The sequence below is a fragment of the Gastrolobium bilobum genome, unplaced genomic scaffold (genome assembly GCF_033153095.1).
Source record: "Gastrolobium bilobum isolate Gb01-03AN ecotype WA unplaced genomic scaffold, APGP_CSIRO_Gbil_v1 utg7258, whole genome shotgun sequence".
NCBI lineage: Eukaryota > Viridiplantae > Streptophyta > Magnoliopsida > Fabales > Fabaceae > Gastrolobium > Gastrolobium bilobum.
The window spans coordinates 140,944-155,442 of NW_026896893.1; the positions used below are offsets into that span (position 1 = coordinate 140,944).

Here is a 14,499-nt window from a genome sequence, read left to right on the forward strand (position 1 = left end):
GGGTATGGCCCGTTTGGGCTAGCCCCTCATTGTAACAGTGGGTGCACTAAGCTTCGCAACCGGAGAAAGGACGAGACTAATCTCCCAACCGAAGATTTTTTAGCTTATCATCTGGCCCCCAAAGATTTTTCAAGAAACTGATTGACGCAGGGTTTGATCCCTGCACCAAGCAATCCCTTGAGAGCTTAGCTGCCAACTGAGCTACCCTTGGGGTTACATGTTCCAAAATTTTGATTATGCATGTGTTGATCTTTCGGGAACCAACGAATGATCAGGGGCCTTGGATGCATTTGTATCCATTGTAATAGGGCTACCGGGCCTAATCCAATGTAGTTAGTGCCAAAAATCTGATTGCCTGTTTTACTTTTTTGGAGAAATGAAGACTGAAGATCCCTTTACTCCACTTGATGGACTTGTTGGCATGTGCTTTTCTTTACTGTCTCCTCAATCCTCATTCCTCAACAACGAAATGTTAAACTCTACATATATAATTGAAGAGATTCAATATTGTCACATGATAATAGGCCTTACTTAGTCCATCAAAGATTGCTTTCGGTTATTGCCTTGCTCGGGTACTCAATTAGTCATTGATTTAACCTATGGGTTATAAGTTAAATTGTTAGAATTAAATTTATATAAAGATATTTAATAAATATATAAATAACATTATTATGAAAATTAAAGTGATATAGTTTAGTGGTTAGCATTTCACCTCCGTATTGTTTCAACCAAAAAAGTCAGAGTTAGATTTTGATATGATATACGGATATAAAGAATGATGCGATAGGAATGTGCTAAAAAAAATTTCAGTTCAACTGGACTTAGATAAAGGAGATGTTAAAGAATGATAAAAAACTGCTACTTCACTTTCTTCTCTTGTGGATTGATTTCAATGGTTGCTCTTACTTTTTCTTGGATGCTCCTTTCTCTCTCATTCACCTTTCAAAGTGTTGCTCATGCTTCGCGCAAATAGAATCCTAATTGTGTCCCTTATTGGGCTTGACCCATTTGACTGATAAATTAAAAGCCCAACGCTATTGACCCGTATAGTTGTTGACCTGTATCTTTCATCTGTATAGATTATGTTCATAATTTTATTTGTATTCTTTTCCACCACTTACTGTCTTGAAAGATAGATTATGTTAAAATATGCATGGAAGCTTTCTTGAGGTTATAATATTTTGTTTACCTATATGTTTTTTGTCTTCGCCTTTGATCTTTGACTTCGACGATTTTGTGACTACATTTTATATACAAATTTTACCTCGACGATTAAGTATTAAGAAAACTATACAACATAATGGGCGGCTAAAAATAACAAAGATCAGCATAACTTTGAAATTTGAATAACTATTTTGAATTGAGCGCATATTTTATTTTTATTTTTTTAATGAACGTGTATCCTCACACTTTACAAACAAGAGCTTTGAATAACTATTTTGAATTGAGCACGTTTTTATTTTTATTTTTTTATTGAACGCTTATCCTTTACAAACAAGAGGAAACTTGTAAATTACATGAATATATATGGGTTTATTGATTCTTATGTTATAGAAAATAAATTCATCTTCTACACATGACATAAAAGTATCTGAAATTCATGTTTTATCTTTTTCTCTTCACATAGATCCATACAGGTCTCACATACTTTTATTTTTTGTGTAGAAAATAAATTTATCTCATATAATATTAGAAATATTAGTCTATATATATATATATGGGATATATCTCAAATTTAAAGTTGAATCATTTGAATGAAGTTATAAAGAGACTCAGAGCGTTATCAAATGATTTGCAAAAGAAAACACAACTATATGAATAATTATCTTATAAAGATTATATATCTACTAGTAAGTTTCTATGTTATGATTCCAATATATTTTATTTTATTTTTGATAAAAATCCAGTATTTTCCTTTGAAAAGATGAAACATAAATGAAATTTATAGCTTGAATACTCTTATCCCAAAACATTTGAGATAAAATATGGGACTTTGTTTGCGAGTATAAATTAGGAGAGGAAAGGAAGAGGAAGATTTTATTTTTCCCTGTTTATACATTTAAAAAAATAGGGAAAGAAAATTGAGGATTTTTATAGAACCCTCAAAAACTCTTCTCACCCTTAAAATTAAAGTTCTCCCAATTTGGAGGTATGAGAGGGTAAATAAAAAAATTACTCATGTACCCTTATAACTAAAAAAATTAAAATAATAAAATAATTTTTTAGAGAGAGAAATTAATTTGCAGTACTGTATAAAATAATTTTTAAAGAGAGAAAATATTTTTTTATAGGGAGAATCACTTTTTAAATGTGAAAACTACATAAACAATTTTTTTAGAAATTTTGAATTTAATTTTATTTGTAATATAATAATTATAATAGTTTTTTAAAATGGGTAAAATTGTAAAAAAAATATCATTAACCCTCCGTTTTTTCCTTATCATATTTTTAACTCTCAAACAACGAGAAGGGAATACCCTTCATTTTTTGGGACAACGACTCTTTTTCCACTTTTTTGGCAAAAATTTACTGGATTGTCACGCTAGGAAATTTTTTTGCCAAAATGTCACATCATCAAAATCGCTGCACTGTGCAACGAGATTACGTGACACTATATCAACAAGTTTAAGGTCATGTAATCTCGCTGCACTATGTATCGAGATTACGTGACAAGGCCTAATTCGCTGCATTGTGCAGCGTTTTATGTGGCGACAGTAACAATTTGACACATGAATTGAGAGGACCAATAAAAAAATTAGCATTTATTGAATATTAAATCGTCTTTATCATTTTTCCATGGATACTCTATTTGACACTCCATCGTCTTTATTGTCTATTATATTTTTCAAAAAGAAAACAAAAAACAAATCAACATTTATTGGACATTAAATCGTCTTTATCATTTTCCCATGAATACTCCATTTGGACACTCCTTCGTCTTTATTGTGTATTATATTTTCCAAAAAGAAAACAAAAGATAAATCATCATTTATTGGACATTAAATCGTCTTTATCGTTTTCTCATGGACACTCCATCATGTTTATTGTGTATTATATTTGGGAGTTATTAATCTCATGCTGCTTGAGATAGTTCTCTCTTGTGTGTGAGATAAATATGTGAGGTCCACACTTTAAAACAAAAGGAAAAAAAGAAGGAAAAAACTGGCAAAAAATTCGATGAGTGTATAACATGAGATAGCTATCTCCAACGACATGAGAAAAATATTTTCCAAAAAGAAAACAAAAAACAAATCATCAATTATTGTACATTAATTTGTCTTTATCGTTTTCCTATGGATACTCCATCGTCTTTATTGTGTATTATATTTTCAAAAAATAAATCAACATTTATTGGACATTAATTCGTCTTTATTGTTTTTCCATGGACACTCCATCATCTTTATTGTGTATTATATTTTCCAAAAAAAAAAAAACGGTATTTATTGGACATTAATTCGTCTTTATCATTTTCCCATGGACACTCCATCATCTTTGTTGTTTTCTGATGGACACTCCATCGTCTTTATTGTTTATTATATTTTTTAAAAAGAAAACAAAAAATAAATCAGCATTTACTCGTCCTCTTAATCCACGTGTCAAATTGCTACTGACGCCACATGAAACACTGCACAATGCAACGAATTAGGCTCTGCCACGTAATCTCGCTACACAATGCAGCGAGATTACGTGGCCTTAAACTTACTGACATGGTGCCACGTAATCTCGCTGCACAGTGCAACGAGTTTGGTGACGTGGCATTTTGGCAAAAAAAAATTCTAGCGTGGTAATCCGGTAAATTTTTTCCATAAAAATGGCAAAAAGGTTGTTGTCCCTCATTTTTCTTCTTTTCCTTGCCCTTTCTCCTCCTTAGATCTCCTTCATTCTCTTTCCCTCCAAACTCCCGAACAAAGCCTAAAAAAAATAGTAATACTTTAAACAAATAGAAATTAGAAAAAGAACCCATATCTCAAATTAAATTTTTTTTGGTAGACTATCTCAAATTAAATTTACTTATGAATGTTGAAGACCATGTAAACAACTTTTCATTTTTTTTTTGTTTTTTTGTTTCTGCAAGAGTTGATCTTGCCATTATCTGCGAGATGCTTCATGAGATTTTGTGGGAATAAGTTGAAATATTATTCATTAATTACAAACAATATTAGAATGTGAAAATAATTAAATAACAAATATTATAAATGGACATTATTATATTTTATGGGGATTAAATATATTATAACTTTAGGATATAAAAGTTTGTACTCTTCATCTTTATATAGAAGTGATAGGACTTGTATTTAGATACACTTGGTGTTCTCTCTTGGCGACAGAGATGTCCAGCCTAATGGACTGGTATGTTAATCTTGGATCTAGTGCCCTCTCTAAGGTATCTATGAAAGAGATACCCTTGAGTCAAGCAGATCACTGTGCACAACGAACTAATAACGGCGTTAGCCAAAGAGGTGTGTGTGCGTACAGTGACAGCATAACAGTAAGAGAGAGCGTACCGTACCTTTAGAGTTTACCTTGTATTTATAAAGGTTACCTGTGGGTAGTAAGGTGTGGGGCCTTTGATGCCTCTGATAAAGGCCCAAGCTTGTTTGCTATGCCGTCGTATTAGGATTAGTATCATTGATGGATATTATCTGTAATTATAATTGATTCAGATCTTAGATTGCCCATTATTGGGCCAGCCATTCAATGGGCCCTTTATGCGGGTCCAAAACAGTTGCCCCTCAGCCAAACTACCCGGGCTTCCGGGTTGCCGGGGTGAATTTCCTTGCGCTTTACTTTAAGCTTCTTGCTGGGCTGAGAGCATTTGAGTTTTTGCAAACTCTTTACATGAATGTTCCTTGATCTGAGTGTTTTTCAACCGGGGTCCTCATTTCCCCTTATCTCGGCGGGTTGAGCATGAACCCGGGAAAACATTTCACGTATTCCTATACCGAGTTTGGGATGTGCTTGAGTAGTTGGGATCCAACTGGCGAGTTGCCCCCAAGCATCATACCTTACGCACACGTCCTGAGCTTGTCGTTTTTTTGGAATCGGGAATGATTTTTCCTAATTAGTTGCATGGTCGGGTTATGCATGAACCCAACGAGATACTCTGCATATGCAAACGGATAACGAATGTGTTTGATTAGTTGAAATCCAACTGGGGAGTTGCCCCCAAGCATCATTGTATAATCCGGTTAAGAGTTAAATACATGTTAGTGTCAACTTATCGGTTGCACTTATTTCATTTTGACATGTGCTGCCGGTCGCGTGTGTTAGCATGCTGCAGTCGTTTTCGCATTTCGTGCGCATTTATTAGTAGCGTCATTTCAGGTGTCTAATCATTGCTTTTGAAGTGCAATGACACTGGTGGCCCTGACCCTTGCCATCCACGACTGTTGCAGTTACCCCTTGGGAGTGAAATGGCATTGGTACCCTTGACCCTTACCATTCGTAACCGCAGCAGTTTTCCTCGTGCCTATATAAGTAGGAGCCTTTCCCTCTTTTCATTTTTTACTTTGCTTATTCTGGAGAAACTTCTTGCCCTAAATCCTTTGAGCGTCAGCATCTTCAAGTGTTCTTACACATTCTCTGTGCAAGTTCATCTTCTTCATCTTCCTCATTCAGGTGCTTACCACTTTCCTTCACACTTGCGTTATATTTCTCCCAAATGTTCTACATTTGGCTATCTGCATTTCAGACATTGGCCATTTCTATTGTAATGTTTTTCTTTTTTGCATCAACCTAGCATTTCTTTTTTGCATCAACTTTCTGCATTTATAAAGTGTCGCACGCTGCTTCACTCGTGCGTTTTCCTCCCCTTGTCATTTTTCCTTTTCTATTTTAAAATTTGGCGTCGTTTGGAACTTAACAAAATGGGAGGTAAAAACCCTCTTTCTTCAGTTTTGCCTTGTGGGGAGAAGAAGGAATAAGATTCTGAACTTTTCAAAAACATTCCCTCCTGTGTTCGTTTTTGGTTGTAGGGGGTTCCCAGAACCGAGGAGGAAGAACTGGAAGCCAAGCTTCACGGTCGTCGCGGTGGGAGATCCCAGAGGAGATTCGGGTTATGCCTTAGAGAATTAGGGCAGAGCCGGGGTAGAGGTACACCCAATCGAGGTAGGAGTCGTCTCTCTGCAAGTAGACGTATCCCCCAGTATTTCTCCCAATCCAGTTCTAAGCCTTCCTGTGATGCTCTCATAACAAAACTTGGTCCTCCATCAATCAACGAAGATATTCCCCAGCCTTCCTCTATCCGGCAAACCGTTCCTTGTTATTCTTGTGTCTATCTGAGTTTCGAGCTTATTGAGCAAGGATGTGACTCTCTAGCTGAGTCTACTTTGGCTAGCTGCCATCATGGGGATGTTCTGGGATCTACCTCTGCATCTGGCAAGGCAGACGATCCCATCACCATCTCGGAGAAGTGGACTTCTTCATCCTCTAGTGATTCTTCATCTAGTATCATTTTTAATTCAGGTATGCCCATTCTATCCTTCTGATTAAGTTACTTTATTGTCTTAGGTATTTATGGCTTCTCTCCCCCAAGAGGTAACAGAGGAGTCGGGTTCTGCCGAGTCATATTCTGAGTCGCCTCCATCCTCCTTAGTATCCTAGTTTCCCTGGGTGACCTATGAAGTGTTAAACACGACGTCCGAGCTGAGTGCAGACGATGTGGCTGGTCTCCCCGTAGGGAAATTAGAAAACTTTGATTTAGGCCCTCTACACGTAGACATACCCGTTTGTTCTGGGAGGATTTTGGTTGAACCCTTTTTTTTTCTTTTACCGAGACGTGGTAACTCAACTTGGTGTCAAGTTTCCTTTTACCGAGTTTTAAATGGACCTCTTGAATCATCTTCACATAGCTCCCAGTCAACTTCACCCCAATGCTTGGGGTTTTGTCAAGGCGTTCGAGCGTTTTTGCGCATACCTCGCCCTTTCGCCTTCTGTCTGTGTTTTCTTTTACTTTTTTATGCCTCTTACTCCCTGAACTGGCCGTGAACCACCAAAACTAAAAGGTTGGGTCACCATTCGGGGTGTCCCTGGTCGTAAACTTTTTCATGTTTACACTGATTCTTTCAAGAACTTCAAGGAGAAGTTTTTCAAAGTTTCTGCACATCCTGGAAATGAAGTGTGGTTCCTCAAAGGTTGCAATTTCGAGGATGTAGAGGAATGGTTTCCTCTTTGCTGGTCATCTGACCATTACCGATTTCGTTCCTCAAGCTATCGTTTTATGGAATCCGGGTTGAGCATCACTGATGCCAATAGCGTGATTTCTATGCGTGCATATAACAGTTTGAAGACTTATGTGAGCGTTTTGTCCCTTCTTTACAAGTCCCAAGAGGAGCTTGATGCTGAAATAAGTATGCCTTTCCTTTACACTTATGTGCATATTTTTGACATTGCATATTTTGACTCTATTTATTGATTTGATGTTGTAGTTCCCAGTATGGAAAACCAACAGCAAGATAAGTAACTGGACCAGTAAGACGATCGACCGAGCTGGCTGTCAGTTTTGGGCCAGGGTAAAAGGGAAGCAGTTGTCGACTTGACGGGCAAAAAAAGAAAGGCCCCTGGAAACAAGTCAACGAGTCCTTCCACTGCCAATGCCGAGAAAACCAAAGGTATCTCGGCTAAAAAAGCAAAAGGAGTTCCTGCCGACAAAGGTGCCCATTCCTCCTCCCAAGCCGTGGCGAAGTCCGCTATGCCTCCACCCTCTTCTGGGATTTCCAAACATGCATTGTGGCAATCTGGAGTAACTAGTGCTCTTCGGATGTTGTTTGCCCCCCTAAGATTTTCTTCAACTTATCTCCTTTCATTTCAACTTAAATACAAGAATTGGAGGATATGGAGCTTTCCTGCATGAAGATGTCGACCATGGATAGGCCTTTACTTTCTCTAAAGAACAAGTTTCTCCGTACCCTAAACGAGTTGAACGCAGCTCGGGAAGAGAGGGGGAAAACCGTTGCCGAACTGGTCCAAATGAAGGATGAGAAGGACCAGGCAATTCGAGACTTGTCTAAGATGAAAGAAAATTTCACCAAACTTCAAAAAGAGCACCTTGAACTTCAAGCTTTGCATACTTTCAATTCCAAGTCCTTGTCGGACTTCAAGATTATCCATGAAGGGGTTGAGACAAAGCTGAAGGAGGCTGAGGACAGAGCTCTTCTTTATCAGGGTGAACTTGAGAAGTCGGTGGTGGGCTCCTTCAACAATGCGTTGGATCAACTGAAAGTGCTCAACCCTGATTTGCAGTTTAATGCATCCGGGTTACACCCTAAGGCGTATGTCAGCCAGGGTAAAATTGTTGCTCCTCCTCCGGAATCTCCTGCTGATGATTCGGTTACTCAAACCGAAAATGTTGAGGAGATCATGGTTAAAGCAGGTGAGGAGGCCACTAATCAGCCCGCGGGTCCCGCTACACGAGAGGAGACTCCTGCCAACCCCGCTGCTTGAAGGACCGGGATGCCGGATTTAACTTGTAATTTTTGTTTTTAAAAGAGCCCCTTTTGATTTGCTCTGAATATTGCCTTGGTGCGATTTTAATTTTTTTGACTTCTTTGAAGTATTTTACCTTTCTTCGTAATCTGCCTTCGCATTTTTATGCTTTGCATTGCATATCCCTTAAGAACTTAGACGCATCTGCCTAATTATTTAAGGTTTATCTTCTTTCCTGGTTGCTGAAGCACTTGTTAACTACTTCTAAGGACTTATCCTTTGCTGCACGAACTTACATGCTTGTTTTCTAAGTTTGTAACTTAGGCAAATAAAGCCATCAACCTTATCCGAGTTGCTACTTATCCAGGATGAGTTATTTTTGCAACTCGGATAGATTCTATTTTCTTAACTCGTGCATTTTACGAGTTTCATATTAGGCTTCATTGGAGTTTCCCCATTTGTGACGGGTTATTTTCACAACTCCAATAAATTTTATTTTATCAACTCATGCATTTTACGAGTTTTATTTTATTGACATGGCCGAGGTCAAAGCATTGTACGGATTTCGTTTTCTGTCATTTTCCATGACGCATGTTTATTTTGACTTAGCCATTGTGGCAAGTCTGCATTGATGATAGTTATAGCCTTTGTTGGCTTAACCATTCATCATATTCTGGGTTTTGTAACCCGGGTTTATCTAAGGTAAAGGCAATACTGTCACATGCCCCCCTTAGGCCTTCAACCAAAGTGAGGAGCATTTCGACTTGATCAGAGTCAGCATGACAAATTGCACTTGTACCTCAGAGTTTGTATTGATGCATCAAAAATAGTTAAGGATAAATCTTAAAAGAATAATTCCTCATTTATTGATATCAAATTGTTAACTACATGAATTTGCCCGCATATTCGTCTTTAGACAAATCCCTAAAAAGGGAAAATAATTCGCCTAGAAAAACTTCAAGTCTTCAGAAGGTGGATCTCGGATTTAACTGTAATATATTTTCAGCTTATCCGCGTTCCAGGTTCTTTTAATTTCTTTGCCTTCTGTTGTTTCTAGGATATAGGATCATCTTCCAAGCTTTTCTTTAACTCAGTATGGGCCTTCTCAGTTGGCAGCTAGTTTGAGTACCAGGTCATTTTTCACAAAGACTATTGGTCTCACTTTTTTGTTATATCTAGATGCTACCAATCATTTGGCCATCATATCCCGGCAATGAGCTGTGACCCTGGCTTCATCAACAAGATCTAACTCAACAGTGAGCAGTTTGCTGTTTTGTTGTTCACCTTGCTTAATGACATTCATTCTCCTCTAAGAGGGTTCTCCTCCTTCTACCGGAATCATAGCTTCACACCCATATGTCAGTCGAAAAGGGGTCTCTCTCGTTGCTGTCTGGGTGCTTGTTCGGTATCCCATAGGACAAAGTGTAGTTGATGAACCCAGCTTTCCTTGGCATCCATCATTCATTTTCTGAGTCCATCAACAATTACCTTGTTTGCAGCCTCAGCTTGCCCATTTGACTGTGGGTGTTCCACAGATGCAAAGCGGTGTCTGACCTTTAAGTCTTTCATCAACTCTTGGAACCTTTTATCAGCAAATTGTGTACCATTATCAGTTACCACCTCGGCTGGTATTCCAAATCTGGACTCAATGTTCCTTTCAAAGAACCTTTGTACCCTGGCCTAGGTTATTGTGGTAACCAGTTTTGCTTCTATCCACTTGGTGAAGTAATCTATGGGCACTATTAGCCACTTCAATTGTCCCTCCGCAGCTTTGAAGGGTCCCAGCAAATCCATCCCCCATTTGAAAAAAGGCCTTGGAGCCGAGATGTATTTCAATTCCTCTGGTGGTGAAAGAATCAGCCTGGCATGCTTCTGACAACTATCGCATGTCTTGACATGTTCCTTGGAATCTGCTTCCATAGTTGGCCAATAATAGCCAGCAAGGAGGGATTTTCTATCCAGAGCCTTTCCCCCCATGTGTTGACCATTGATTCCTTCATGTATCTCGGCCAGTACATATTCTGCTTCTTCTGAGTTTAAACATTTTAACATAGGAATGTGCAACCCCTTTCTATATAGTTGGTCATCCACAATAGTGTATTATGTTTCATCTCGAACCAGCTTTTTTGACTCCAATGTGTCCTCAGGTAACGTCCCTTTCTCAAGGTATGCCACTATGGGTTGCCTCCAGTCGTTCGCCGATGTGATTATCATCATGCAACTCGGCTCTATTCTGCTTTGCTGCACCATGGTTCTGTGGTTGCTTGGGTTTTTTGTACTTGCCAATTCAGACAAGATTTCAGCTCGGCTATTTTCCCCTCGAGGAATGCGAGTGACTTTCACCTCATCGAACTCGGCCATCATCTCTCGAGCCTTGTTCAAGTATTTCATCAATAGAGGGCCTTTGGCCAGGTATTTTCCTTCTATCTGAGAAGTTATCGGTTGGGAGTCGCTGAAGATTTTAACCTTTTTGGCTCCGTGTTCTTTAGCCTACATCAACCCGGCTATTAAAGCTTCATACTCTGCTTGATTGTTTGAAGTTGGGAAATCCAGGTTCAAGGAATTTTCTGTTGCCACCCTGTCTGGACTTTCGAGTATTATCCCAGCTTCACTTCCTTTGTCATTGGAAGATCCATCTACATAGACCCTCTATGCATCTTTGGTCTCTCCCACGTCGGGGCTGACCGGGGTAAGTTCCATTATGAAGTCAGCCAAAGCTTGCGATTTAATAGCCTTTCGACTTTCATACATTATGTCATATTCTGAAAGCTCAATTGCCCAGTTAGTCATTCTTCCTGCCAAATCTGGCTTATGCAATACTTGCCGTATAGGCTGATTAGTTCAGACTATTATCTGGTGTCTTTGAAAATATGGTCATAATCTCCTCGCAGTAATCAGCAAGGCGAAAGCTACTTTTTCCAGCTTCTGGTACCTCAAATCAGGCCCTTGCAAAGCCCTACTGACGAAGTAAATTAGCTCCTGACCTTTGCTGGTTTCCTTGATCAAGACAACACTTATTGCCTCCTCCCCCACAGCCAGGTACAGGATCAGAATATCTCATGGTTCTAGCTTAGACAGTACTGGTGGGGTTGCCAAGCATTTCTTGACCTTGTCGAATGCGGATTGACATTCTGGGTTCAGCCTTGCATAGCTTCTTTCTTTAGTAGTTTGAAAAACGGGAGGACATTTTCAGCAGACTTAGGTAAGAACCGGGTTAGTGCTGCCAGCCTACCAGTCAATTGCTGAACCTCCTTCTTATTCTGTGGTACTTTCATGTCAATCACTGCTTTGCACTTATCAGGATTCGCTTCAATCCCCCTATAGGTTAACATGAAACCCAGGAACTTTCTAGCTGGAACTCGGAATGCGCATTTTACCAGGTTCAGCCGAATGCGGTATTTCCACAGCTTTTGGAATGTCTGCTCCAGATCCCGGACATGGTTGGCAATGTCGACCGACTTGACGATCATATCATCAATGTAGAATTCTACATTCTTGCCCAGTTGGTCCTCAAATACTTTATTCATCATTCTCTGGTACGTAGCCCCCGAGTTTTTGAGCCCAAACAGCATCACGTTGTAGCAGTAATTAGCCTTTTTAGCAATAAAAGAAATTTTTTCTTGGTCTTCACGATATATCAGGATCTGGTTATAACCCGAATAAGCATCCATGGAAGATAGCAATTGGAATCCAGTTGAGTTATTCACTAGCTGGTCTATGTTAGGCATAGGATAAGAATCCTTTGGGCACACCTTATTTAGATCCGTGTAATCAGTACAGACCCTTCATTTTCCGTTAGGTTTTTTCACCATAACAGCGTTGGCAAGCCAGGTTGTATATTGTATTTCACGAATGAACTCGGCATCTAGCAATTCTTTCACATGCTCTTCCAGAACTTGCCTTCTTTCTAGCCCCAGCTTCCTTTTCTTTTGAGAAACTGGTTGCGATCCTGGGTAAACTGCAAGTTTGTGGCAGCAAAAAGTTGGATCTATATCGGGAATCTCTAATGACTTCCATGCAAATACATCTGTGTTGCTTTTCAGAAACCCGGTTAACTGTTCCTTTATTTGGGGATCGATGGTCTTACCAATTCGGGTAAATTGACCAGGTTCTTTTCCTAGCAGAAGGTCTTCCAATTCCCTATCAGGCTCTGGCCTGGGAATCACTTCTTCTCTCATGTCCAGTTCAACCACATTGACAGGTTTTCCTGAATGATGAAGGGTCACCTTTTTACCAGCTTTATCCCCTGGACGTATTCGGGGTGGGCTCAGGTGTCCTCTTCATTTTCTTTGACTGTTTCAAAGTAGCATTCCTTGGATTCTTTTTGATCACCACTGATGGTAATAATTTCATTCCTGCTGCTTACCATCTTTATCTTTTGATGCTTTGTGGAGACCAGCATGTCCCATTTGTGTATGGTTGGTCTCCTCAGAATTATATTGTATTCTGACGGGAAATCTGCCACTATGAACCTCACTCGTTCTGATTTGAATGATTCTTTTGTTCCCAGGGTTAACCTGAGATATATGTAGCCTTTAGGAGGTGTATTTTCTCCATTAAACGCTATTAAGGTTGTCTTGTAGGGTTTGAGGTCTTCCTCATCAAGGTTCATCTTCTTGAAAGTACCCCATAGTATAATGTCGGCACTACTTCCCGCATCTATGAAGATCTTTTTAACCCGGCAATTTACCAGGGTTTCAGTGACAACTAGTCCATCCACATGCCCTGGCAAGACACCTTTCATGTCTTCTTTTGTAAAATAGAGCAGAGGAGGGTCTGCTTTGTTAGGGTCCTCTTTAAATTTAGGACGATCCCGGATTGAGAGTACTTCTTTTAAGTACTTTCGTCTAGCACTTACAGTGTCTCCTCCTCCTCCAAGGGCTTCACTAATCACGTTGCAGTCGAACTCTGCTTCTGGGAACTCGTCATTTTTGGAATCATCTTTCTGGTTCCTTTCTTCTTTCTTTTTCTTCTCAGGTACTGGACTCTTACTCCTTTTCCGGCTTCCAGACTTTCTTTTGTTCTTGGAACCTTGAGTTTTGATCACATACTGGCGTAATTTGCGTTCTCTGACAAATTTCTCCACAGCATCTCGGAGATCCCAACATTGATAATTGTTATGGCCTGGTCCATGATGGAAGGCACAATATTTGGATTTGTCCAACCGTCCTCTGTCAAATATGGGCATGGGTCTATCCACTTTTTTCATTTCCGTCATAGCCACTTCCCTTCAAATTTAAGAGCGCGAGGCATTCAACGGTGTGTACTTCTCATACCTTCCAACCCGGTCTCTATCATCCAGGTTTCTGCTTCTAGAATCTTTCTTTTTACCACTAGCTCGCTCCTTTTCTCTTGGGGTCGGGCTCCTCCTCCTTGGGCTTGCTCTTCTACCTTCCTCAAACTGAGCATTTGCTATCTCCATTTGCTCAAGCTCTAGGTATTTCTTCGAGCGAGTTCTGAATTCCTCCAACGTACTTACTGGATCTTTATAGACCGACTTGGCTAGCCTAGATGCACCATCCAAGTGAGCCACAATAAGATGTACGTGGATATTTTTCGGTAAACCCAGCACTTGTAAGGCCGCATCCTTAAACTGGTTAAGATACCTCTGGAGGGTTTCTCCGAGTTGTTGTCGTATCTTCCCCAGGGCGAACTCGGACTTTGGATGTTTTTTGCTGGTTGCAAAATTCAGAAGAAATTTTTGTCAAAATTCCTCAAACGATCCAATGGAATTGGCAGGGAGGGTTGAAAACATGCATGCGCTGCACCAGTCAAAGTTATGGCAAATATTCGAGATATAAGGGGCTCATCTATCCCTCGGATATACATGTCCGTATCAAAAGCATCAATGTGAACCTGTGGGTCCTGGCTTCCATCATATTTCGGCAAGCGTGCCAAATTAAAATCCTCCGGGAAAAGAACATTTAGTATTTCACTAGTAAAGGGACTGCTATTATACTGCCCCCTATTATATTTCCTCATGTAGCCACCGGTTTCCACATGTCCTCTAGTAGCTTGAGCTTTTTGGTCAGGGTGTGTACCACCTCAGTTTCCCTGTCCGTTTACTCCTGCTGA

At 39.6% G+C, this 14,499-nt stretch overlaps 1 protein-coding gene across 1 annotated transcript; it reads right to left on the minus strand.

Annotated features, from left to right (window-relative positions):
* Positions 1-12,691: 12,691 nt before the first annotated feature.
* LOC133302686 (uncharacterized) lies at positions 12,692-13,642 on the minus strand. Its single transcript, XM_061502500.1, has one exon. It carries the CDS (start codon positions 13,640-13,642, stop codon positions 12,692-12,694), a length of 951 nt encoding a protein of 316 aa, XP_061358484.1.
* Positions 13,643-14,499: the final 857 nt, after the last annotated feature.